This window comes from Choloepus didactylus, chromosome 17 (genome assembly GCF_015220235.1).
Source record: "Choloepus didactylus isolate mChoDid1 chromosome 17, mChoDid1.pri, whole genome shotgun sequence".
NCBI classification, from domain to species: domain Eukaryota; kingdom Metazoa; phylum Chordata; class Mammalia; order Pilosa; family Megalonychidae; genus Choloepus; species Choloepus didactylus.
The window spans coordinates 77,384,478-77,410,683 of record NC_051323.1 but is presented as its reverse complement, the minus strand read 5'-3'; the positions used below and the strand labels follow the sequence as shown (position 1 = coordinate 77,410,683).

General features: G+C 42.8%; 1 protein-coding gene across 2 annotated transcripts in view; it reads right to left on the bottom strand.

Moving 5' to 3' along the window:
- The window catches only part of TMEM87B (transmembrane protein 87B), a 76,100-nt gene that overhangs the window by 34,917 nt on the left and 14,977 nt on the right, over positions 1 to 26,206 (bottom strand). Inside the window, exons 3-9 of one of the 2 annotated variants that reach the window (XM_037807661.1) lie at positions 16,938 to 17,029; positions 14,773 to 14,907; positions 12,624 to 12,677; positions 10,890 to 10,980; positions 9,489 to 9,550; positions 9,069 to 9,252; positions 841 to 940 (exon numbers count right to left, since the gene is read on the bottom strand). In XM_037807661.1, coding sequence (XP_037663589.1) covers positions 841 to 940; positions 9,069 to 9,252; positions 9,489 to 9,550; positions 10,890 to 10,980; positions 12,624 to 12,677; positions 14,773 to 14,907; positions 16,938 to 17,029 — 718 coding nt within the window. The remainder of the gene's footprint in view (positions 1 to 840; positions 941 to 9,068; positions 9,253 to 9,488; positions 9,551 to 10,889; positions 10,981 to 12,623; positions 12,678 to 14,772; positions 14,908 to 16,937; positions 17,030 to 26,206) is intronic. The other variant, XM_037807662.1, reaches the window with a different exon arrangement.

Genomic DNA, 26,206 nt, shown 5'->3' with positions numbered 1-26,206 from the left:
GGTGCCCGGAGGCGCTTCTCAGGAAAATCCGTGCTCAGGTGTGAGCCCAAAGCAGGGGGAAAGCGGGACTCTGTCCTGGGAGGCTGACAGGGGGTTGGGATCCTGCCGGACCACAGACTCTGCATGGAAGGAAGAACGTGAGGCCCTGGGAGGCCACCCTGGGTCCAAGAACGTCGGAGAAAGCAAACAGGGAGGACAGGAGGTGGAAACCGAAAACTGGATGACAGAGGGCGCAGGGACCTTCCCACACCCCGGGGAACCCGCGGCAGAGGCGGCGGGCACCGCAAGCGCTCAGGGAGCCGGGAGAGGCTGCCGCTGACAGGCGATGCGACAGGCGACGGGGTCTGGTGACTTGAGCTTCTGGGACTCGGGGTTTTGGGGAAGAAGGAAGAACAATGGACCGAAGAGGTGACGAGGATCGAGCAGAAGCAAGGTCCTCACGGACACCCGGGTTTTCACTGGAGCTCTGCTGACGGGGTGCTCGGCCCCAGCCTCTTCCCCGACACTCACACGGTCCTAAGGGCCTAACTGCCCAGGCCAGGAAGTGGAAAAGGTTTCAACTTCAAGAATCGTTTCTGATTTTCCAACATCCCTGGAGGTGATTTTTCATTCCTCCAACTATCAAAAGTTACTGGGATTCAAATTCAAATGCTTTTTATTTCAGGGTATCGTAAAATGGCCAGGACCTGGAAATTCCCACAGACTTTTCTAAGGAAAAGGGGGTTTGTGCTATGACCTGTGACGCTTAGGAACAGAGGCCCCGGCTCAGAGGACGGAGCCACAGACAGACCAACGGACTGACCCACGGACTGGAGGCTGCTGGGCGGCCGTTTGACTTACTTCACGATGCCGTAGCCCAGGCTGACGACAATCACCAGGAGGCGAGCCAGCGTCCTCTTCACCGCAGACACCAGCTCCGCGAGGACCAGCACACCCTGCGCTGGGGGACAAGAGTGCTGACCCTGGGCCTGTTGGGAGGCCCACAGCCTGCAGCCCAGTTGGCCACGTCGGATCCAAACGTCACCCGACTGGCGGTGCCCGAAGTTTCCCCCGGGGGGGAGGTCTCCACCTCCTGAGGGGTCACTGCTGGCTGGGCAGGACCACCGGGCCACCTGGACTCTGTTTCCTCACCTTCCCCCGCGTCCTTCCCCACGAGGCCACACAGAACGGACGACACCCCTCCTGCTCTAGGCACTTGGAAACCACAGAGACCTCCTGAGTCCTCTCGCCCCAGGCACCTCTGTCAACCACTCATTGTAAACGCGTGCACCGTGCTCCTCCCCTGTGCCTGGAGGTGTGGGACAAGTGCCGACTAACCCAGCTGGGGTCAGAGAAGTTCCTTGAGGAAGTGACACATAGATGAGGACTGGAGGGCTACAGAGGACTCAACTATTCAGGGAGTGGAGAAGAAGCAAAGGAAACAGCACACTCAAAGCCTCAGAGGAAAAGGGGAAAAGCAAAACGTCGCAGGAAGCCCAGGATGTCTGCACTTGAGGTGGGGGTAAGAGAAGAGGGGTGAGTGATGGAGGTGGGCCGGTCACCGAGGGCTTTTTGGCCTTGCAGCTAAGAGCAGTGGGAAGGCACTGGAGGTAAACAGAGGAGCTGGGGGATGGGCACCCTGCGGCACACAGGCCAAATCTGGTCCTACAGCTGTTTTGGTCAAGTTTTCTAGAAACATTTGTTTACCAAGTTGTCTGTGGCTGCTTTCGTGCCCCAGCGGCAGAGCTGAATAGACACAACAGAGAGATGGCCGCAAAGCCCAAAACATTTATGATCTAGCTCCTTTCAGAAAGAGTCTGCCGACCCCTGGTGCTGTAACAAGCCTGGTCTACCTGCAGTGGCTGGGAGTGGCACCAGCTTGCAGGCAACAGAGACGTCCAGAGGCCAGGCAGGAGCAGCCGGAGTAGGCGGAGGGAAGAGAAGGACACTCGGAAGAGGACACGGCTGTGGCCGGCTGTGCAGCTGCCTAATTAGTCCTGGTGTCAGCGCTCATTTCTCCTTGTCCATGAGAAGTCAGAGGCCTTGAAGACAGAGCTGGCACTAGAGGAAGCAGAAGCAGGCCCGCGGGGAGGAGAGCCTGGAGGGACAGTGGGCCGGAGGCAGGTGAACGGCGGGAGGCAGAAAGACCAGGTCCATTTCCGGCATGCAGACCCCGAGAAGCCTGCAAGGCATTTGGAAAACATTCAGTGGGTGACCAGATAAGAGAGGGCTGCAGTTCAGAACAGAGATTTGGAAAGGAGATACAGCTTGAGGAGGAAAAGAGTGGACGAGCTCTCCAAGAGAGAATGTAGAGGCAACATGAGTGGCTCAGTTCGGACGTTCCATATCCCTCTAGAAGTAATGTGTATACAGCCCTCCCAATACAACTTGACCTGCAGAGCACAGCTCTCAACCCACCACTGCTCCTACTGCCGTCTGAGTTTGTGCAAAAGGAGGCAATATATTGGGCTTATTTTCCTTCAGCTTCAACCATTAGGTCCTTTTAGAAACTTCCCCATCTAAACTTTTGCAATTTGTACTTCAACCCCAAGTTCGTGATCTTAGCCATGAAATTTCACCTTTCTATTCAGGATGTCAAACCTCTTTGCATCCCATCATGTATCTCCAGGTGAGAAGGGTCTATCTAAAATGATTTTCTGTGCCCTCAAGTATTTCTAACTCCCGCCAGCCTTACAACAGCCACAAAATTGAGGAGTAGGTGCCTCAGATTTTGAACACCTTGAACAAGACAAGGACGCCCACTGTCACCACTGCTATTTAGCCTTGCACTGGAAGTTCTAGCCAGAGCAATCAGGCAAGAAAAAGAAATCAAAGGCATCCAAATTGGAAAACAAAGAAGTAAAACTTTCCCTATTTGTAAATGACATGATCCCATATAGAGAAGATCCTGAAGATCCACAGCACAGCTCCTGGAGCTGATACATGAGTTCAGCAAAGCGACAGGGTACAAGGGCAACACCCCAAACCAGCCAGGCTTCTACACACAAACAATGAACAGTTGGAATAAGAAATCTCAAAAAGAATTCCACTCACAATAGCAACGAAAGGAATCAAACAGCTAGGAATAAATCTAACCCAGGATCTGAAGGACTTGTACACAGAAAACTACAAAACACTGCTAAAAGAAATCAAAGACCTAAATAAATGGAAAGACATTCTGTGTTCATGGATTGGAAGACTAAATATCGTTAAGATGTCAATCTCACCCAAAGCAATTTAGAGATTCCATGCAATCCAATCAAAATTCCAACAATCTTCTTTGCAGAAATGGAAAAGCCAGTCATCAAATTCAAATGGAAGGATAAAAGCCCCAAACAGCTAAAGCCATCTTGAAAAAGAAGAATGAAGTTGGAGGACTCACACTGATGTGAAAACTTATCACCAAGTCAAAGTAACCAAAACAGAATGGTACTGGCACAAGGACAGACACAGAGACCAATGGACTTGAACTGAGAGCACAGATATCAACCCTCACATTTATGGCCAACTGATTTTTGATGAGAGGGAAAAGACCACTCAATTGGGAAAGAACAGTCTTCTCAACAAATGGTGCTGGAGAAACTTGATTTCCATTTGCAATTAAAAAAAAAAAAAAAGGGAGAACAACCTCCCCTACCTCAGACCTCATACAAAAATCAACTCAGAATGGATCAAAGACCTAAACATAAGAGCCCGACTATCAAACTCCTAGAAGAAAATGGAGGGAAACATCTTCAGGACCTTGTGTTAGGCACTGGTTTCTTAGACTTTACACCCAAAGCAAAAGCAAAAGAAGAAAAAAAATAGACAGTTGGGACCTCATCAAAATTAAAAACTTTTGGACCTCAAAGGACTTTTCATGAAACTAAAATCACAACCTACACAATGGAAGAAAATGTTTGGAGTCCACATGTCAGATAAAGGTTTAATATCTAGAATATAAAAAAATCCTTCAACTTAACAACAAAAAGATAAGTTACCTCATTAAAAAATGGCAAAAAAGAATGAAAACGTTCTGAAATTGATTGTAGTGATGAAAGCAAAACTGTGTGACATACCGAGGACCACTGACTTTACACACTGGACAGACTCTATGACATGAGAAAAAAACTGCTTTTAAAAAATGGGCAAAAGACTTGAATAGCTATCTCTTTGAAAGCACATGAAAAGATGTTCAACATCATTAGCCATCAGGGAAATGCAAATCAAAACCACAATGAGATACCATTTCACACCCATTAGAATGGCTGCTACTAAAGGAATGGAAAATAAGCACTGGAAAGGATGTGGAGATATAGGAACGCCCATTCATTCCTGGTGGTGGTGTAAACTGGCACAGCCACTGTGGAAGACACTACTCAGAATATACCCAAAAGAATTGAAAGCAGGGACTCAAACAGATCTTTGCACACCAATGTTCATAGCAGCACTGTACACAATTGCCAAACGATGGCAAGCACCCCAACTGCCCCCTAACTGATGATTGGATAAACAAAACATGCTATATACAAACAATGGAATATTATTCAGCTGTAAAAAGGAATGAAGTCCTGAAGCATGTGACAACATGGATGAACCTTGAAGACATCATGTTGAGGGAAAGAAGCAAGACACAAAAGGACAAATATTGTATGATCTCACTGATCTGAAATAATTAGAATAGGCAAATTCCTAAGAGTCAGAATCTAGAATAGAGGTTACCAGGGTGGGGATAGGGAATGGGAAATTAAGGCTTAAACTGTGCAGGATTGAAAGCGGCACAAGATGGCGGCATAGAGAGGTGTGAAATTTAGTTAGTCCCCTAGAGCAACTAGATAATAGCCAGGAACAACTAGTAAATAGTCTGGAATAACTGTTGGGGGACATCTGTGACTGGACACACATCGTCCACCAGTCTGGAATGGGTGGAGCAGCTGAGATTGCAGCATAGAACTGTAAAAAAAGCTCCTCAACTACAGAGTGATGCCCCTCCTCCACCGGCCCGGCAGGCTGGGCTGAAACATTCCCCACGGAAAAAAGAAGCAGGTTACCTGGAACGAGGGAAAGTAACTCAACAGAGCTCCAACAGTGGTTTGAATTAACAATTTGGACTACTGAATACAAGCTACAAGCACAGATAATCCAGACAAAGCAGGAAAGGAAACAGCTTCCTTCCAGCAAAGAGGAGGCAGGGCTGACAGAAAAAATACATAAATAAATAAACAATTTAATTAATTAATTAATTAAAAAAACACACACACAAAAACAGAGGCTTTTGAAGACGGCTGAGCTCAGAATACTGGAAAATGGCTGTGTTTATGGCCAACTGATTTTTGTTGGTACCAACACTGGTTGACCAGCAAAACTGGGGGCTGAGGCCTGGCTCTGAAAAGGGCTTTCTCTCTTTTTCCTTTTTTTTTTTCTTCTCTGATTCTAAGTAGCTCATTAGGGGAAATGTCATGCAGTTTTAATTGTCAGCACTGACCCAGGCAAGAGTAGAGTTAAAAGAGTCAGAGAGACAAAGGACGAATTCAAGTGTAGAAGATAACTCCCCAAAGGGTGTATCTTCCCTAAGGAAAGGTGGGTGGGGCCCAGCTCAAGTGGGGGCCCTCCCTCAGGGAACTGAGACCCCAGGGCCTGGGGGTTAAAAAAAAACAGAAACAGCTTAAGCTTGGCCTCTCACACTGCCAGCCCCTGGCCAGGACAGCGTCCCCTTAGAATTAAAGGGACCACACCTCTTTACATCAGTGGGGAGCTGTGGGCTGATGAGCACCACCTTCTGGGCAGGATAGGAAAAGCAGGGAGTCTAGAGGCCTCATGGGGAAGTCTGACAATCTGCTGGGACTCACCCTTAGGAAGCCTGATACTGAATACAGTTGCCTCCTGAGACCTGGGCCCATCTGGTCTGGGAAAATCTGATGGGGCAATTAAGAAACCAGAAGCCTAGACAACAAAAGATCTTGAGTCACCTTAGGAAAACGAAGATATGGCCCAGTCAAAGGAACAAACTTACACATCAACTGAGATACAGGGATTGAAACAACTAATTATTAATCAAACAAATCTCCTAAATCAATTAAATAAACAAATTGAGAGACGATACGGCAAAAGAGATGAAGGATATAAAGAAGACACTGGGAAAACATAAGGAAGAACTCGAAAGTTTGAAAAAACAACTGGCAGAACTTATGGGACTGAAAGGCACAACACAAGAGAAGAAAAACAATGGAGACATACTACAGCAGATTTGAAGAGGCAGAAGAAAAGATTCATGAACTGGAGGCTGGGACATCTGAAATCTCACACACACACACACACAACAGACAGGGAAAAGAATGGAAAAATATGAGCAGTGTCTCAGGGAATTGAATGACAACAAGAAGCGTATGAATATACGTGTCATGGGTGTCCCAGAAGGAGAAGAGAAGGGAAAGGGGGCAGAAACAATATGGAGGAAATAATCACTGAAAATTTCCCATCTCTTATGAAAGACATAAAATTACAGATCCAAGAAGTGCAGTGTACCCCAAACAGAATAGATCCAAACAGACATACTCCAAGACACTTACTGATCAGACTGCCCAATGTCAAAGACAAACAGAAAATTCTGAAAGCAGAAAGAGAAAAGCAATCCATCACACACAAGAGAAGCTTGATAAGACTATGTGCGGATTTCTCTGCAGAAATCATAGAGGCAAGAAGGAAGTGGTATGATACATTTAAGATACTGAAAGAGAAAAAACTGCCAACCAAGAATCCTATATCCGGCAAAACTGTCCTTCAAAAAAGCAATGTCTATCTCCAAATTTTGCGAAGCTGATTCCTTTGTGTATAACTCGTCAGTCCCTAGAACCTTGGGTATCTGTGTGACACGTGAGACTCAGAGCTAGAGTCTGGCAGCTATGAATGTCAGCATTACCCAATACAGCAAATGTTAAAGAGTCTGAAAAGAGAGATCAGACTTCAATTAGAGATATTAATGAAATGGACTTAGTTAGGACTAAGGTAAATCAGCCTAAAGGGTAAAGGACAACAGTGACAGTGATTAAAAACTTCAAATTCTGTGTGAGACCAAAGAAAGAGATGTTTATTTTATTAGGTGTAAAATCTATAGTTTTTGTAGCACACTAATTTAACTTGTATGTTCAGTTTATTCAAACACCATAACTACATGGAACTTTGAATAGGATGTGAGATCTGGTTGGCTTGTACAGGTAAGTGTGAAGCCCTGATATATCCCAGAGTAATTTGGGCAGAGAATAAACATGTATTTTCAAAGCCCCCTTGAGGGACTGGGGGAAATGTGGAAATATTAAATTCCCCCATCTGGGGAATGAATGATATTCTCACAAGCATTGGGGACTACCAATTTACAATGTGTGCCTAGTTACAGATGTCTCAACAGTTGTTCCAGATCATTTACTAGTTGTTCCTGGTTATTTACTAGTTGCTTTAGAGGGCTAACTAATTCTACACCATCTTGCCCTGCCTCCTCTGGGGGGTGGGGGGGTAGGGTCTACCAATTTAGAAGGCCCAGCCCTCAATTGTGGGGCTTGCAGTTATGAAACTTGTTGCTACAAAGGAGAGGCTAAGCCTACTTACAATTGTGCCTTAGAGTCACCCCTAGAGAACCTCTTTTATTGCTCAGATGTGGTCTCTCTAAGTCAACTCTGAAGGTAAACCTACTGTCCTCCCTGCTATGTAGGACATGACTCCCTGGCAATGTCAGATATGACTCGGGGAAAAGCTTGGCCTTGGCATCATGGGATTGAGAAATCCTTCTTGGACCAAAAAGGGAAGAGAGAAATGAATTGAAATAAAGTTTCAGTGGTTGAGAGGTCTCAAATAGAGTTGAGAGGTCACTCTGGGGTTTATTTTTATGCAATATATAGATATCCCTTTTTAGTTTTTAGTGTATTGGAATAGCTAGAAGGAAATAACTGAAACTGTTGAACTGTAACCCAGTAGCCTTTATTCTTGAAGACAATTATATAACTATATAGCCAATATTGTGTGACCCTGTGACTGTGAAAACTTTGTGGCTCCCACCCCCTTTACACAGTGGATGGACAGATATGAATAGAAAAATGAGGACAAAAAGTAAATGAATAATAGGGAGGATGGGGGGTATGGGATGTTTTGGGTGTTCTTTTTTTACTTTAACTTTTAGGAAAATGGTTATGAAAATGTTCAAAAATTGATTCTGGTGATGAATGTACAACTATATAATGATACTGTGAACAACTGATTATACACCATGGGTGACTGTATGGTCTGTGAATATATCTCAATAAAATTGAATTAAAAAAATGCAGGGTTCCTGTTTCAAATGATGGAAATGTTTTGGTAATGGATGGTAGTAATTTAGCACAACATTCTGAATGCAATAAACAGCACTGAAATATATATCTGAAGGTGATTAAAAGGGGAAGCATTAGATTGTATATATGGTAAAAGAATTAAAAAAAGAATCCATGGAACTGCACTACAGAAGCAGTGATCCCTAAGTTAAACCATGGGCTATAGGAAATGGTATAATTATAAAAGTGTGCCTTCATCAATTGTAACCAACGATGCACACCAATGCAAGGGGTTAATAATAGGGTGGTATACGGGAATCCTGTATTTTACATCATCGTTCTGTAAACCCATAACTTCTGTAATAAAGAAAAAAAGGGGCTGGGAGGGTGCAGGAAGGCTGCAGGAAGGCTGCGTGCCCATCCATCCCACACCACAGATTTAACTCCCTGAGGCTAAATGTCCTTTCTTTCCTTTTTGGAGGAGAAGCAAGAGGAGGATGGGGAAAAATGGAGAAACCTGATAAAAGGGTTGGCAGCGCCGGAAGGCCCCAGCCAGAACTCTGTTGTTCTAACAAAATCACTGGCAGCTGAGCTGTGGGAATGGAAGTTCTCCCTCCTTCAGGAGGAAGGTGAGGGAGAGCCAGCACGAAGGAAAGCAGAACACACCAGTGCAGATCGCAGCCGTCCTCCAGCCCTCTCTTCTCGGCCTCCTCCTGCTCCGACCACAAGGTGGCTGTCCTGACCACACAAAGGGTCTCCCACACGTCTGCCCCCAACCCAAGCCCCTTGGAACCTACAGTCGCAACTTACTTGACAGTCCGGTGCTGTTGATGCTCTGGTACTCAGCATAAAACACCGCCTGTTCAAGCATCCCCAAGAAAATGACAGCTGCAATCCAGAACTGGATTCTTAATATATCTTTCCAGTAACAGGCGGACCATGCCAGCCAGAGTACGCCATAGAAAATATAAATAACACACATCACCATGTAAAACTGTGGGAAGAGAAGCAATTTAGTCAGTCAATCCTTTGATCATTTAAAAGTTGGTGTTCCTACATTTAAGTATCAAATCCTTTATTTTCCGGGGACTCAAGAACCAAGAATAAAGGGTATTTCGCAGCATTAGCTACATAGGGATTACCTCTGTCAAGACTGTAAAAGTTAAGAATTTGCCAATTAGGACACAAAAGCCATTTTACAAAAGGAAAAACACTACAAGTGATACTCACAATCATCAGAGGCCAATCTGACGCAGAGATATATCCATGAGGCCCCATCGCAGAAAGGGAAACTGGGGAAGGGGAGGGACAGACAGGAAGAAGAAATAAGCAAGTTAAATAACAGCCAGGCTCCTCCTAAGTTTGTAAATATAAGCTCATTTACCAGAAAGTTCCAAGAACACAAACCAAACTGACAACTGTGGGAGGTTCCTCTATCACACGCAGGGATTTGAACAATCCCTAGTTGCTGTGTAACCTCACCAAGCTTCTCCACCTGTCCACAGGCTGTTGTCAAAACCTGTGCCAAGTAAAGCAGCACTGGCTGTCCTGTGGCCTGAGACCAGCCCCCTTGCCGATTCCCTCACATGCCACGGACTTTTCTTTCTTAATGTAATGTGGATAAATTACTCAGCTTGCGCATCTGCACGAGCACCAAGCGCAACGGCAGACACATGGCTCAGAGTTTCTCCAGTTCTCAAGGAGCCTGCTGGTGCCAAGGGAAGCGGCAACAAGCCCAGAAGGCGGTGGAGGGCCCCATGGCTGTCCCCTGCTGGTTGCACGGTCTGGAACTGCCAGCACCCTCAGGTGCAGGGAGCCGTCTCCCACGGGAAGCCCTTCTTCCGCCTCTGCGTGCCCCTGCGGCGATGCTGCCTGGCCTCGTGGCTTTCTGCCGCCCCCTGGACCGGGCACTTCCAAGGCCACACCTGGCTGCATCACTGTGTCTCCCGAGGATGAATCAGAGCAGCCTGTGAACCCCTGGACGCATCCCCAGTGTGTCTGCACAGAGGGTTTGAGAGGCAGGCTGCCTGGCTGCGGTCGGCCCAGCAGGCACCCTCTCTGGAGGCCAGGGGCCACGGCAGTTCCAGAAAACGGGAAAGCCGTCATTTCCCTGGAAACTGCTCACTGAAACAGGTGCCAGGAGCCACGGCTGCATGGACCCAGTGCACCCAGCCTCCTGGGGAGCCACAGTGGCCAGATGCATAACTTCAATCCCAGGCTGCAGACAATCCTTTAAAATAAAACCACTAAAAGAACAAAGCTTTTATACCCGATGATGGCCATTTTCAAGAAATGGAGTATATCTACTCCAAATATAATTATATTGCCTACCCATTTCTACATGTTAAAAATAATTTAAAATCTGAATGGACAGAAAATTTTATACCCACTATAAAGTATGAAATTTAAAAAATTTACCTCAAATGACAGAATAACATTTTCAATGTTTTTTTAAAAATAAATATTGCAGCTAAAACAAGCAGGGTTTTACGTGCCCTGAATAAAAGTGCGATTAACGGAGATTCATTTTTGCATGATGTGTTTTTAAGAAAGAATGTAAATTCAGGCCAATGACAAAAACATACACTACAGTAAGTGCAGACAACAAATACGGATGCAGTTGAACTGTACCGTTCAAGTCCCAGCCGGCAGCTGTCCCTTCTGTTTTAATGGAAACAATAAAGACATGAAACCCAGCCCTCTGTGTTCTGGCTACAACATTCTGAAACAGGAAACAAAACCTTGATGTTATTTTTTAAAATTACCATGTAAGGGATAGCTAAACAATTGTTCACCACAAACAAGTTTTAAAATTGGGTTGAATCTCCCTGGCAACGCAGAGTATGACTCCCAGGGATGAGTGTGGACACGGCATCGTGGGACTGAGAGTATCTTCTTGACCAAAAGGGAGATGCAAAATGAGACAAAATAGTTTCAGTGGCTGAGAGATTCCAAATGGAGTCGAGAGGTGACTCTGGTGGACATTCTTATGCACTATATAGATAACACCTCTTAGGCTTTAATGTATTGGAATAGCTAGAAGTAAATACCTGAAACTACCAAACTCCAACCCAGCAGTCTGGACTCCTGAAGACAATTACATAATAATGTAGATTACAAGGGGTGACAGTGTGATTGTGAAGACCTTGTGGATCACACCCCCTTTATCTAGTGTATGGATGAGTGGAGGAATGGGGATAAAAACTAAAGGACAAATGGGGTGGGATGGGGGGATGATTTGGGTGTTTTTTTTCACTTTTATTTTTTATTCTTGTTCTGGTTCTTTCTGATGTAAGGAAAATGTTCAGAGATAAGATTGTGGTGATGAACGCATAACTATGTTATCATACTGTGGACAGTGGATTGTATATCATGGATGATTGTATGGTGTGTGAATGTATTTCAATAAAACTGAATTTAATAATAAAAAAAAAATTGGGTTGAATTAGGTTACTTTTTAAAAACAAACAGAAAAACAGAAAAGGAGTGGCAGGCTGTGGCAGGAGAGGGGGGTGGGAAGGAAAAGGCTTTGCTACCTTTACATTTCTACAGGGCTCCCCCCAACATTACCATTCTGCATTTCACTTACTATCCAAGTATTTGTGCTAATATTTCCCTTCTCATATTTTATCCTGATATCATCAAGCAGCCAGCTTTAATTAAATGTGTGTTGTTACAAACTGAATCAGGGGAGGAAGCCGGCTAACAGTGTTGGAAAGGGCTCGCGTGGAGCGTTTGGGTTCAGCGACCCCACCCCTGGGTGCCGTCTCCCCGGTGGCGCCCACCGTGTTACCGTGAGGCCTCCGATGCCCAGTTAACTGCCCCGGACCTCACGTGGTCCCCCTGCTGGACCTTCCCCGCCTGCACCTGGACGGGTGAGGAGAGCTGGAAGCACAGTCACCGCGTGAGAGAAGGTGTCGAGCTTGGCTCAACCTGCCTTCAGCCCCACTCGAAGCCGCTCGGACCCTCCTGGTGTCCCACCCAATCTCCCAGCCCCCAGCGACTCCCGGGGTCCACGCTTTCCCTCCCTGTGCCACACGCACTGCTTCTATCTGCTCCTTCACATCCTGAACAGCAACACCAGCCCACAGGCATGCTCTGTGGGATCTGTGAAAGTAGAATTTTACTTTTTGGAAAAAAGAAATGCACAGAAGTTAATCTTAAATGACAATTTTAAAGAGATTTTTTTAAATAAAGAGAGAAATAAATATACACGAAATTCATAAAGACATTCTCTTTTTCTTTTCATTTCTAATAACCCTATTTTTTATTACCCTCCAAGCAACTATCCATCAGCAGATTATTTTCAATCCTACCTCTATGTAGGTGTATTTATTTGATTTGAAAACAAATAAAATGACTTACCATTGATCCTTCCTGGTTTGAAACATTTCTGATATTTGACATTAGTTCTTTACCCTGGGGAAAAAAAAATAATAATTTCATTTTATACTGCTGCATTTCTATTGGGAGAAACAACTTTAACAATAAATTAAAAATATGTTTAAAAAAATACAGATTGAAAGCTGAATATGAGAGAACAAATCTCACTGGATCCCGAACAGGAGAAACAAAATCTTGCTTTTTAAAAATTTCACCCCTAACTGGGGTTGGGGGGCGGGGGTCAGGGGTCGAAAGGAGCGCTGCTTCTCAGAGGCCCCGACCCCTGCCTCTCCATCGGGGGGCGGTGGGGGGGGTCACAGCATGCGCCAGTGTCTGAAATTCACTGAGCTGTACACTTAGGATGTGAGTGCTTTTCCGTATATTTAGTATACTTCAACACATATTTTTAAAATAACTCCTTTAAAGTTTTTACTGAAGACATAATTTCATTTCAGAATTCACAGAAGAACAAAAATAAAACAGCCAATAACCTCACTACTCAGGGATGACTGCTGTCAACATCTCAGAATATAATCTTCTATGCTTTTTCCCATCAATAATTAAAAATGAGTGGAAGCAAAATCTATTTTAAAACGATTTTTCCATTGACCAAGTATTTAAACACCCTTCATGTCTTTACAAGTTGTCTATGTAATTTTTAACTACCAGCATATTTTAATTATACGGATGCACCATCATTTAGTTGTGTTTTGAAACTTTGATAGTCTTAAGACTAAAGAATGTACTTGCAGCTAAATCTTTATTATTTTTAAAATAGTTGAATTTGTTGATTGAATACAACAGGAAAGAAGCTTGAAGTTAATGTAAGAAATATATATAAGGCATTTACAAAAAACTATAAAACATTATGGAAAGACAAAAAAAAAAATGTAATGGAAGGAGAGACGTATCTTTTTCCTGGCTGCAAAGACTTGAAGGTCTGAAGATGTCAACTCTCCAAGTTGAGATATAAAATACAATGCAATTCCTATCAGAATTCCAAAGGATCTTTCAATATAATAAAAATACTAGCATTAATGTTCATTTGGGAGAATAAATAAGAACAATCAACAACTTTTTGAAAAAGAATGAGGCGGCTTGCCTTGTGGCTGTCAAAACACAGTAAGAAATGGTACTAACTAAGAGTGTGCCCCTGGAGGGGGAGCAGACAGATGAGCCTGCGGCTGGGGATGCCTGGACATAAGGTCCACGTGAAGGCTGGACGAGGAGGGGCGGCCCGGCCGGGGAGCGGCCTCAGGGGTCCACGTGAGAACTCCCCTCCGTGTCTGAGGAGCAGCAGGGATGGGGGGCCTGGAGCGGGCCGAGTCAGGCAGAGACTGGGGAGGAAGTCAGTGGGGACGCAGGACCCTGCAGGGTCACTGCAGGGACTTGGCTGACCGCCCAGGAGAACACAGAGCCACGGCGAGGACCGAGCAGAGAAACATCATCTGAGCACATGTGAATGGAGCCGCTTGGCTGCTGGCCATGGTTGGCAGGGGCAGGGGAAGCAACGCCAAGACCAGCCCGAAGGCCATGGAGACAACCACAGCCGAGGCGCCAGTGGCCAGACCAAGGTGGGCCCACATGACAGACTCAGAAGGATTTCCTGCTGCACTGGGGGTTAGGAAAAGAAGGGAATCAAAGAAAACCCCGAAGGGTTTGGCCTGAGCCATTGTGGGACAGGAGTTACCGTCCATCAAATGGGGAAGGCTCTGCCTGCAACAGGTTGAGGCGACCAGGAGCTCTGCTGCCACGCGCCTGCCAGACCCGGACCGAGGAGCCAAGCGGACAGCCAGGTAAAAGGCGCCTGCGCTGAGGGGTAAATCTGGAGGTCGCCGGCATGCACACGAGATGTGGGCCTCAGAGGGGAAAGGAGAGGATGTGGAGACAGCAGACCGTAACGCCATCTTTTCAAGGATTTTGCTGCAAAAGGGTGCAAAGAAGTGGGGCAATAGTGCCAATATCTTACTGGTTGTGTACTACAACATGCAAAATAGAACTAAATTCACCTAAAAATTAACAAAGTAAGCACCTTTCTTTATCAAAATACTGAAAAAATAGAATTTAAGTTGATATTTGTATTCATAGGGAATAAAATAAACTACTTTAACATGGCAAGACACATACTCACAGTCAATGAGGGAAACACTTGTGTGTCACTGTTGCAATTTAGGTTTTCAATCTTTGTTGTCCAACACTCAATGTTCTTGAAATAATGACCACAAAAGTCTTCATCAACACTGAGTTTGTGCTTTTGTAACAGATCCTACCATCAAGGCAAAACTGTATATTATAATTCATTTCTACACTTCTTATCCAGGAAGATAAATATAACTTAGTATCTAAATAATACCATTCAGTTTGGAAAACTTAAATATATGCAGTAGAACAAAATACCAAAGAGTAACACATAGTACAAACATCACCTTACAGTAAAACAAGTGGCTACAATACTATCATGAGGAAATGGGGCTATTTCTATTTTATTTCATGTGCAAGAGATTTCAAGAGAAAGAAAGGAGTATTTGCCTGCATAGAAAGATAAACCAAACACTGAGATAAACCCCGCAGTAATGTATAGCTAATGGGTCTGACCTGGCTGAGAGCAAACACTCCTTTATCTATCAACATAAGCCTCTGTCAAGGATTCCTGACATCCTAGACCCGACGGATAAGTCACGGCCCCAACAGCAGCTCTCTGGCATCAAGGAAAGGTTATCTTGTGTCCCACTAGCCAAATGTATAATTTGAGAAAAACAAATAAAAATAGTAACAGATTATAACCGTTACAACTAGTAAAATTCAGTAAGTCCATTTTTATGTTGACTGATTGACTAACAGATAAGTTAGGGTGAGGAAAAGTGAAAGCACATCCTTATGGTGAAATGCTAATAAACATAGGAAAACAGAGACTTAGAAAATCACCAGTTAGCAATCTTCATAGTGAGAGCTGATTCACAGGGCAAGAATCATCAAAGGATGTTAAAACAAGTGGGTGAAGGTTTGATGAAAAACACAGGATAGGTATAGAGTATCAAAAGTATCTCCTCAAAAATTGTTACTAATAACTAAGAGAAAAGTAGTAACTTTACCATACAGAAACCTGGCAAACCCTTCTTAACCAGCAGGACAAAGCTGACATCATCAAAAATGCGATAAAACTTCTGCCAAAAATGTGTAATATGAACCTAATCATAACAGAACATCAGAAATACTCAAGCTGAGGGACAGTTTGCTAAAAAATGGTCTGATGATTCAAAAACACCAATGTCAAAAAAGACCCCCTCCCCCCACCAAAAAAAGTCTGAAGAATCATTTCAGGTTAAAGGCAATTAAAAATAAGACAACCTGCTATAAAGAACATATTGGGACAATTGGTGAAATTTTAATAAGGTCTGTAAATTAGACAATTATATCAAATGTTAAATTTCCAGAATTTGGTAACTGTACTGTGTCATCTAAGTGAATATCCGTATTCTTAATTAACACACACTGAAGTATTGAGTGTGAAGGAGTAAAACATTTAGGGATAAAATAAAATGACAAAAGAGTATTCCAAAAAAATCACATCCTTCACTCCAAGTGGAAAGATAATACAAATAAAAATAAGGACACCCGTCTATTATTCAAGCCAGGAGATCAACAGATAAGAGAGAGGCTGAAGATGAAATGATTCCCAGCACCATCAAAAGATCATCAAAAGAAAGAACTTGCAGAGAGTGACACCAGCAGCCCGGCACACACCGCATGAGGGAGACGGGAGAGGGGCAGCCTGGCACACACCCCAGAGGAAGAAGCCAGGGCAGGAGAGGGTCTGCACGGCCTGTTTCCCCCTCTCCCTCACCCCGCCCCACTCGCTTTCCTCCCTAGGAGGCTCCTTCCTTCTCCTTCGTCTTCAGAAGTCCCCCATTCTCCCCAAACGCACTTGTACTAACTCAATTTCTGTTCTCTATTGTTAATTTTATGAATGAAGTGAACCTTTTTAAAATTAAATTTCTTTTTAAAATTAAGTTGAATTTGTTTTGTATGTGACACACAGTGCCTTTATCCATGACTCCTACATGTCTGATTTAAGTATTTACTAATATTTTTCATAAGATACAAGGAAACTAAAAGGCTGGCATTCTTCCAAGAATATACATTGACTTACTGCTTTAAGTCCCCAGATAAATCAGTGACATTTCTAAAACTATAGTCTTCATTTCTCACTTCCTCACCTGGTAGGCAAATAAATCTTTACACTTACAATTGTTACTTCATAGCTTTACATACATTTAAGATTTGTGTTTTACTTACTTCCAGTTCAGCATGTTCATTGTGACAGGTATGATACTTCAAATGCCACTCTATGGTAAACTTCACAGGCCCAGAACAATGGAAAGAATTAACTGTTTAGAAAAAGAAAGTCTCACTTTATATTAATAATACATATATTGTGGTGTAAGCTTAAGGTTTCAAGAATACAATTTAAAGTAGGCTACTGTAATATAATATGAGTAAAATATTACATATTCTCTCCAAAAAGTCATTGCAAAATGAGACAGATTCATTAAATTAAATTATTATGGTCAATCAAAAGTTGCTGTGATACCGTATGTTAAGTCCAATGCTAAAATCAACTAGGGAGCAGGCTTAAATGCCAAGTCACTATTCACTTGACTCTAAGATGCTCTCTCCACTCTGTTCACTAAGGAAATCCTGAGCGCGTGCCTGCTGGGTGCTAGGAATGACGGACGGTCGACCACAACGGTACCAGGGGAACAGAGGGGCCCTGGGGGTGGTGTGGAGTCCTGGTGGGGGCTGAGTACAGGTGGGCGGGGCGGCTAACAGACCAGGAGAGCACGAAGAACGGGGTATGGGCAGGCTCCGGAGGCGGCCACCTGTACTGAGGGAAGAGCAGGAGTCAGCCCCGCAAAGTGGGGGGCACAGTGAATACAGAGGCCCAGGGAGGTCACTGGAAACGAGGGTCTGCGATGGTTACAGCACAGGCAGGAGGAAGCAGGAAGAAGGAAGCCGAACAAAAGTCTGGGGCAACTCACGAGGGGCTTCAGGAATCTGACCCTTATGGCGAATGTTTCGACATGATTAGACTCCATGACTGAGATCAGCCTTCTACGGCCGAGCTCAGGAGTGACACACTGTGACCTCTACCCTGTCCTCCAGGTCATGCAGACAACATGCTGTAACATCACAGAAAGAACACATGGCACAGATCACCAGGGCTTTCGCAGAGGATGTTAGCCACACAGAGAACCCAAACCGAGCCCAGAGACCAATTCCCAATGCCGAGGCTAGCAGAAATTTGGGAGCAGAGTACCCAAGAGATGGGAGCCGCAGTGAAAAAGAGTAAGAGAAATATGCATGGGATCCCACTGGTCTCTGGCTGAATACTAATGTCCACAGGCGCAGGGAGAAACCCAACAATTCCCAGAGCTCACACAGGGCAAGAGCCACCTGAGTTCCCACCAGCCAGAGAGGAGTGCCTCACCACACACACCAAGCATTCCGGAAAGAGGCGGAGGGGCCAACCTTAGAAGTGGTGCTAAGTTAGCTCTAGAGTAAAGGCCACTCCAGATCCAACCTAAAAGAACTGAAAAACAAAATTTGGAAGGATCAAATTGATTCACGAGATATTTAATTATCTGCCAGAACAAAGCTGTTAAAGGAATACAACGTTAGCTGGCACACCGGACATAAAATTCACAACATGTACATTCCAAACAAAAAAAATTACTAGCAGGAAAATTTTACCCTAACCATGATATAAGTGAGCCAATAAAAACAAATCCAGAGAAAAATCTGCTGTTTGGATAGCAGCATAGAGAGGAGTGGAAGTTAGTCCCCCCGGAGCAACTAACAAACAACCAGGAACAACTAGCAAATGATCTGGAATGACTGCTGGGGGACAAGCATGACTGTCCACACATCGTGCACCAACCTGGATTGGGAGAAATGCCTGAGATCGCAGCATGGAATCTGTGAGTAGAAACTGCGGACCTGAGCCGGGAGCCCCCTGCACCCACAGCAGCCCGAACAGCAAAGCCTGGCTGAGATAGAGAGCAGCACTTGATGAACAAGCGAATATACCTCAGGCCAGCTCCAACTGGGGTTGTAATTGGCAAATGAGGACTGCTCAGTGCAAGCTGCAAATCCTCAACAAGCAGACAGAGGGTTTTAGTGACAACTGACCTTGAAGAGCCAGGGGACTTCTCTGTCTTTAGAGGGGGAGCCTAGAGGACCGGGTGCTATCTCTGGCAGAGGGTGAAACTGGGGACCATGGACTGACCCTGAAAGAGGGCTTTCTGTCCCTTTTTTTCTCTCTCTCAACCTGGGCAGCTCAGTGGAGAAAGCCTCAACTGTTTTCAGCTCGCAGTGCTCTGCAGTAGAGAAAGCCTCAGCAATTTTCAGCTTGCAGTGCTCTGACCCAGAAAAAGGTGGAGATAGCAGAGTCAGAGGAACAAAGAACCTATTTATATGCAAATGAAAACTCCCTAGGGGGCATATCTTCCCTAAGAGGAAGAAGGTGGTGCCAAGCTCTACTACCTGCCTTCCATTCAGAACCAGACCCCAGGGCCTGGGGGAAAACAGCCAAGGGCCACACCTCCTTACACCAGTCTGGAGCTACAGGCTGAGAGGCACCACCTGCTGGGCAGAAAAGCATAGGGTGTGTCAATCCTTTAAGACACACCATCAGGGAAACTGGATACTGAATATTTCTTACTTCTGGGACCTGAGCCTGTTCTGGTCTGGGAAAACCTGATCGGGTTAACCAAGGAAACCAGATGCCTAGACAACAGAAAAACTACAGCTTACACTAAAAACGAAGTTATGGCCCAGTAAAAGGAACAAACTTACACTTCAACTGAGATACAGGAATTGAAACAACTAATGCTAAATCAATTCAAAAAGTTTAGGGAACATATGGCAAAAGAGATAGAGGCTATAAAGAAAACACTGGGCATACATAAGGTTGAAATTGAAAGTTCAAAAAAACTGGCAGAATCTTTGGAAATGGAAGGCACAACACAAGAGACGAAAAACACAATGGAAACATACAACAGCAGATCTCAAGAGACAGAAGAAAACACTCAGGAACTGGATAACAAGACACCTGAAAGCCTACACACCAAAGAACAGACAGAGAAAAGAATGGAAAATATGAGCGACGTCTCTGGGAACTGAAGGACAAAACAAAATGCAGGAATGTACATGTCATGGGTGTTCCAGAAGGAGAAGAGAAGGGAAAAGAGGAAGAAGCAATAACAGAGGAAATAATCAATGAAAATCTCCCATCTCTCAAGACATAAAATTACAGATCCAAGAAGCACAGCGTACCCCAAACAGAATTGGTCTGAATAGGCCTACATCAAGAAACTTAATAATCAGATTATCAAACGTCAAAGACAAAGAGAGAATACTGAAAGCAGCAAGAGAAAAGCGATCCATCACATTCAAAGGAAGCTTAATAAGACTATGTGCGGATCTCTCAGCAGAAACCATGGAGGCAAGAAGGAAGTGGTGTGATATAGTTAAGATACTGAAAGAGAAAAACAGCCAACCAAGAGTCCTATATCCAGCAAATCTGTCCTTCAAATATGAGGGAGAGTTCAAAATATTCTCTGACAAACAGACAATGACAGAGTTTGTGAACAAGACACCTGCTCTACAGGAAATACTAAAGGAAGCGCTGCAGACAGATAGGAAGAGACAGGAGTGAGAGGTTTGGAACACAATTTTGAGATAACTATGATTATGGTTGAAAGAGGAAGGTTAGGACCATGTGGGACACCAGATGGAAAGAGGAAAGATAAAGACTGGGACTGTATAACTCAGTGAAACCTAGAGTGTTCAATTGTGATAAAATGTACAAATATGTATTTTCATGAGGAAGAACAAATGAATGTCAACCTTGCAAGGTGTTAAAAATAGGGACGTACTAGGGAAAAATAAAATGTAAACTAGAAATTACAATTAACAGAAACATTGTATTATGCTTCCTTTAATGTAACAAAGGCAACAGACCAAGGATAAATGCATATAAGAGGGGGGCATAAGGGAGGGGTATGGGACTCTTGGTATTGGTAATGTTGTCTGAGTATTCTACTTTAGTTTAATGTTATCTTTCCTTTTATTGCTTCCTAGCTGTCACGGTAGTTTTTTTCTCTTTCTTTTTCTTTTGTACCTCTACCTTCTTTGACTCTTCCTTCTTCTTTGTGGAAGAAATGGAGATGTCCTTATATAGATAGTGGTGAGAGTAGTGAATACATAAATATGTGGCTATACAGGGAACCATCGATTATTTACTTAGGATGGAAAGTATGGTGTGTGAACAAAACCATCCTAAAAAAAAATGGGTTGACAAAGAAACCTTGAGGGCACTATATTGAGTGAAATCAGTCAGACACATAAGGACAAATATTGCAGGGTCTCACTGATATGAACTAGTTATAATATGTAAACTCACAGACATGAAATGTAAGTTACCAGGATATAGAACGAGGCTAACGAATGGGGAGTGGTTGCTTATTATGAGCAGAATGTTCAACTAGGGTGAACTTAAACGTGTGGAAATGAACAGAGGTGACAGTAGCACGTTGTGAGATTAACTAACAGTGCTGAATGGTGCATGAATGGGGAGGAAAAGGTAAGCTCAGAGTCACGTATGTCACCAGAAGGAAAGTTGTAGGTTAAAAGGTGGGAATGTATAAAACAGTAAACCTTGTGGTAGGCAATGTCCATGATTAATTGTATAAATATTAGAAATCTCTTTCATGAGCCAGAACAAATGTATGACATTATAACTAGAAGTTAATAATAGAGGAGCATATAGGGAAAAAAATGTACCTAATGCAAACTATATACTGCAGTTAGTAGTATTTCAACATTCTTTCATCAACAGTAACAAATGTACTATACCAATACTATGAGTCAACAATGGAGAGGGAGTGATTAGGGATATGGGAGGATTTGAGTTTCCTTTTTTTTGTCTTTATTTCTTTTCTGGAATAATGAAAATGTTCTAAAAATTGAAAAAAAAATTTAATTCTGGTGATGGATGCACAGCTGTATGATGGTACCAGGGGCAACTGATTGTACACTTTGGATCTTTGGATAATTGTATGGTATGTGAACAATCACAATAGAAAAAATAATCTGCTGTTTAAAACAAACAAGCAAACAAAAAACAAATCCAGAAATGACAAAGATGAAGGAATTAGTAGACAAGAATGTGAAAACAGAGACTATAAATGAGTTCCATATGCTCAAAAATGTAGAGGAAAACATGAAAATACTGAAGAAAGAGATGAAAGATTAAAAAAAAAAAAAAAACCAAACTTCAAGACATTTTAAAAAAATACATCTGAAATAAAAATTTCAGTGGATGGAATTAATAGCAGATTAGATTTTGCAGAAGAAAACATCAGTGAACTTGAAGACAGCAACAGAAATATACAAAATGAAGCCCGGCAAGAAAAGAGACTGAAAAACCTTAACAGCGCCTTAGTGACCTGTGAGACAGGATCAAGTGACATGTGTAACTGGAGTCCCAGAAAGAGAGGTGAGGAAGGTGGGAACAGAAAAATTATTTGAGGAAAAAACAGCCCAACTTTTCCAAATATGTTGCAAACTAAAAACACACAATTCCAGGAGCTCAATGAACCCAAAGAGGGTAAACATAAGGAAAGCCAAACCAAGAACCGTGAATTAAGAGAAGAAATCTTAAGAACCGCCAGAGGGAAAAAGGACCATTGTGTACAGAGCATCAAAGACAAGAATGCCCAGAGACTTCTCTTAAAGAGACGCTATGCCACCAGAAGACAGCTTTAAAGTGCTGAGAGGTAAACCACCGTCAACCTAAAACTCTGAACCCAGTAAGAGTATCTAGTAAAACTGGAAGGCAAAATAAAGGCTTTGTGAGAGAAACAAAAGCTGAAAGAATCTGTCTTCAGCACACACACACTACAAGAAATTGTTAAAGGAAGTTTTTCACACACAAAGAAAATGACAATACATAGAAACTTGGATCTACACAAGGAATGTAGAACATCAGAAATGTTAAGTGTACGGGTAAATAAAAGACCTGTTATTCTCATTTAAAATTTTTGTAAAAGCTATTTGATAGGTTAAAGACAAAATGGTAAAACATTCTAAGATTTATAACATATGTAGAAGTAAAATATATGAAAACAATAGTACAGAGAATAGGAGTAAGAAAAGAAGTACACTGTTATAAGGTTCATATATTGCATGTGAACTGATACAATAATATTTGAAGAGAAATTATATGGTGCTTATTATAATCTCTAATTCAGCCATCAAAAAAAAAAACTTACCTAAGAAGTATAGTTAATTAGTCAATAGTACTGATAAATGAAATCCTAAAAAACACACAAAATTACCTCTGAGAAAAACTGGAAAACAAAACAAGAAAAACAGACAAAAGAAACAGAAAACAGCAAAGCTAGAGCTTGTCATACTGGATTAAAAAAAACTACAAGCTGTCTACAAGACCACCTTTAGTATGAAAACACTGATAGATCACCCTAGGGTACTACATAATGATAAAAGGTCAACTCATCAAGGAAACTAACGATCCTAAATCTGTATGCATCTAAAAACAGAGCTTCAAAATATAGGAAGCAAAAACTGACAAACTAAAAGGAAAAATGGGCAAATCAGACTTTATCACTGCTCTCTCAGTAACTGGTAAAGAATAAGCAGAAAATAAGCACAGATAATGAAGACATGCCTGCGGGATACTGATTACGTGCTTCAACTTGGCGGGCCTGGGCTGGGGGACCTGATCAGCCCCTGGGGAGGGTGGTGGGCACGGGCGGTAGCGCCCTCCACAGCCCCCCGGGCCTGAGAAAGTGGAGCCGGAGGCAGACCCCATTTCCTCACCCAAAATACAACCGTTAGGGGAAGCTTGCCGGAGAAAACCGCCCCCCTTATCTTGCCCGCACACTCCCCGTTGCCAGAGCAACTCCCCCACCGCCAGTGCGCATGCACCGTTGCCAGAGCAACTCCCGCCCGCTGCAACAGCTTCCGCGTCCTCTCAGAACCAATCCTAGCCTTTCTCCCCTCAGCATTACCATTTAAGGCCCTTTCACCCCTTCACCAACCCCACCCTCTATGCCAGCCTATATAACTTGTGCTCACCCCTGAATAAAGGCTTTTTGTTCTACCCCTCTGTAAGGAGAGTGTCTCGTTTTTCTCCCTCGCCGCCCTCCACACCTTGCAAGCCTCCGCCGGGGACTCGGCCAAGTCCCCCGCCTCGCCCTCGCCTCCGGGAAGAGCCTCCGCCGGTACCCACAAAGCAAACCTGACAGCAGAGGGTTTCGTGGGTGCCCGCCCCTACCTAGCTGCGACCGCAATGCCACTCACTATCAACCTTGACCTAAGTGGAATCTACAGACACTCCACCAACAACTACCAAACACATTCTCTCCAACATGGTGGTGAACGCTCACCAAGGGGGATATAATATAGACATAAAGAGTTTCCAAAAATTAAAAAAAACTGAAATTATACAAAACATGTTCTCTGATCATAGTGGAATTAAACTACAAATTTAAAAAACTACTGGAAAATCCCACAAGACTTGAGAATAAAACAATATACCTCTAAATAACCAGTGGGTCAAAGAAGAAATCACATTGAACCAAACGAAAATGAAAACACAATGTATTAAGCTTCATGAGATGTGGCTAATGCAGTTCTCAGAGGGAAATCATAGCTTTAGATACATTAAAATTAGGGGAGAAAAGATTTAAAATCAATGATCTAATCTGAAATTTTAAGAAGACAGAAAAAGAAAATTAAAACAAAGTAGGTAGGGGAAAGAAAATGATGATACAAGTGGAAATAAATCAAACAGAGAGCAGTAAAACAATAGGGGGAAATCAATGAAACCAAAGATTATAAAAGATGATAATCTGATCAAGAAAAGATGATCCAGAAAAAAAGAGAAGACACAAATTATCAATATCAGAAATTAAAGAGGGGACATCACAACAAATCAGAAACAGTGAAAGGACAAGGAAATATTGTGAACTTAATGCCAAGAAATTAGACAACTTAGATATCATTGACTAATTCCTTGAAACACACCTATTAAAAAAAGTGACTCAAGAAAAAACAGAACACCTAAATAGCCCTACATCAATTAAAGAAACTGAATGTCTAATTAAAAAACATCTCTCAAAGAAAATTCCAGATCCAGTTGGCTTCATCTGTGAATTTTTTCAAACTTTTAAGGAAGAAACACCAAACCTACACAAATACATTCAGAAAACAGAACAGGAAATACTTCCCTACTTTTTTATGAGATCAGAATTACCATGATACCACAACCAGACTAAGATATTATAAGAAAACTACCAATATTCCTCATGAACATAGACACAATGATTCTTAGCAAAAATATTAAGAGAATAAAATTCAGCAATATGTAAAAAGAATAATACATCATTACCAAATGGGGTTTATCCAAGTAATGCAAGGTAGGTTTAAATTTAAGAAATCAATGTAATTTACCATATTAACAGAATAAAAGAAATAAACTATGTGATCATCACAATATATACAGAAAAATCATTTGAAAAAAAAAACTCACTACCCATTCATGATAAACACTCTCAGCAAACTAGAAATGGTAAGAAATTCAAGGGCACTTATGAATTATCTACAGCTAACATCAGGGTAACAATTCTCCCCAGCTTGATCTATAAATTCAATCATCCCAATCATAACAATCCAAAAACAAAAAGATATACAACCCAATTTTAAAATGGGCTGTATGAGTCAGGTCCTTGAGGTAAAAACAGAACTGACAGGGGATGTCTGTGTGTGTGTGTGTGTGTGTGTAATGTGGTGTTTTTTTTTGTTTTCTTTTTTTTGTTTTTTTTAATGGGAATTGGCTTGCATGACTATGGGGATGGGCAAGTCCAAATTCCATAGGGCAGGCTGCAAGCTGGGAAACAGGGTGAAGCTTTTTGATGAACTCTGCAGGAAAAGCTGGCTGGCTGAAGCAGTGATGGAAATTCTCTCTTCTGACTGCTAACATCATCACTTCTCCTTTTAAAGTCTTCAACTGATTGGATGAGGCTTCTCTCACTGTTGAAGGCAATTTCCTCAGTTGATTGTAGATGTCATCAGCCATGGATGTAATTGGCTTACTGGCGATTTGCGTACATGGAATATCCTTACAGAAACAAACAGGTCAGTGCTTGCTTGACCAAACAACTGGACAGCACAACCTGGCCAAGCTAACACATGAACTTAAGCATCATAGCCCACCCCTTGTCAACTTGGCAGTCATACACATCTCCTTAAACCATTCTTAATCTCTAAATAAAAACAGTCACAGACATATTTTGACCTAACAACACCCAACCGTCCTGCGTCCAGCTGAAAACGCACTAATCTCCCCAGAATAGGGTGCAAGTCATTGGGTAATATTTACTCTTAAACTTGATACCCTATAACTTAAATACAATGACATGAAGCTAATACAATTTATGTCATATGATAAGAGGATAAGATAGGGAAGAAAACAAAGATAT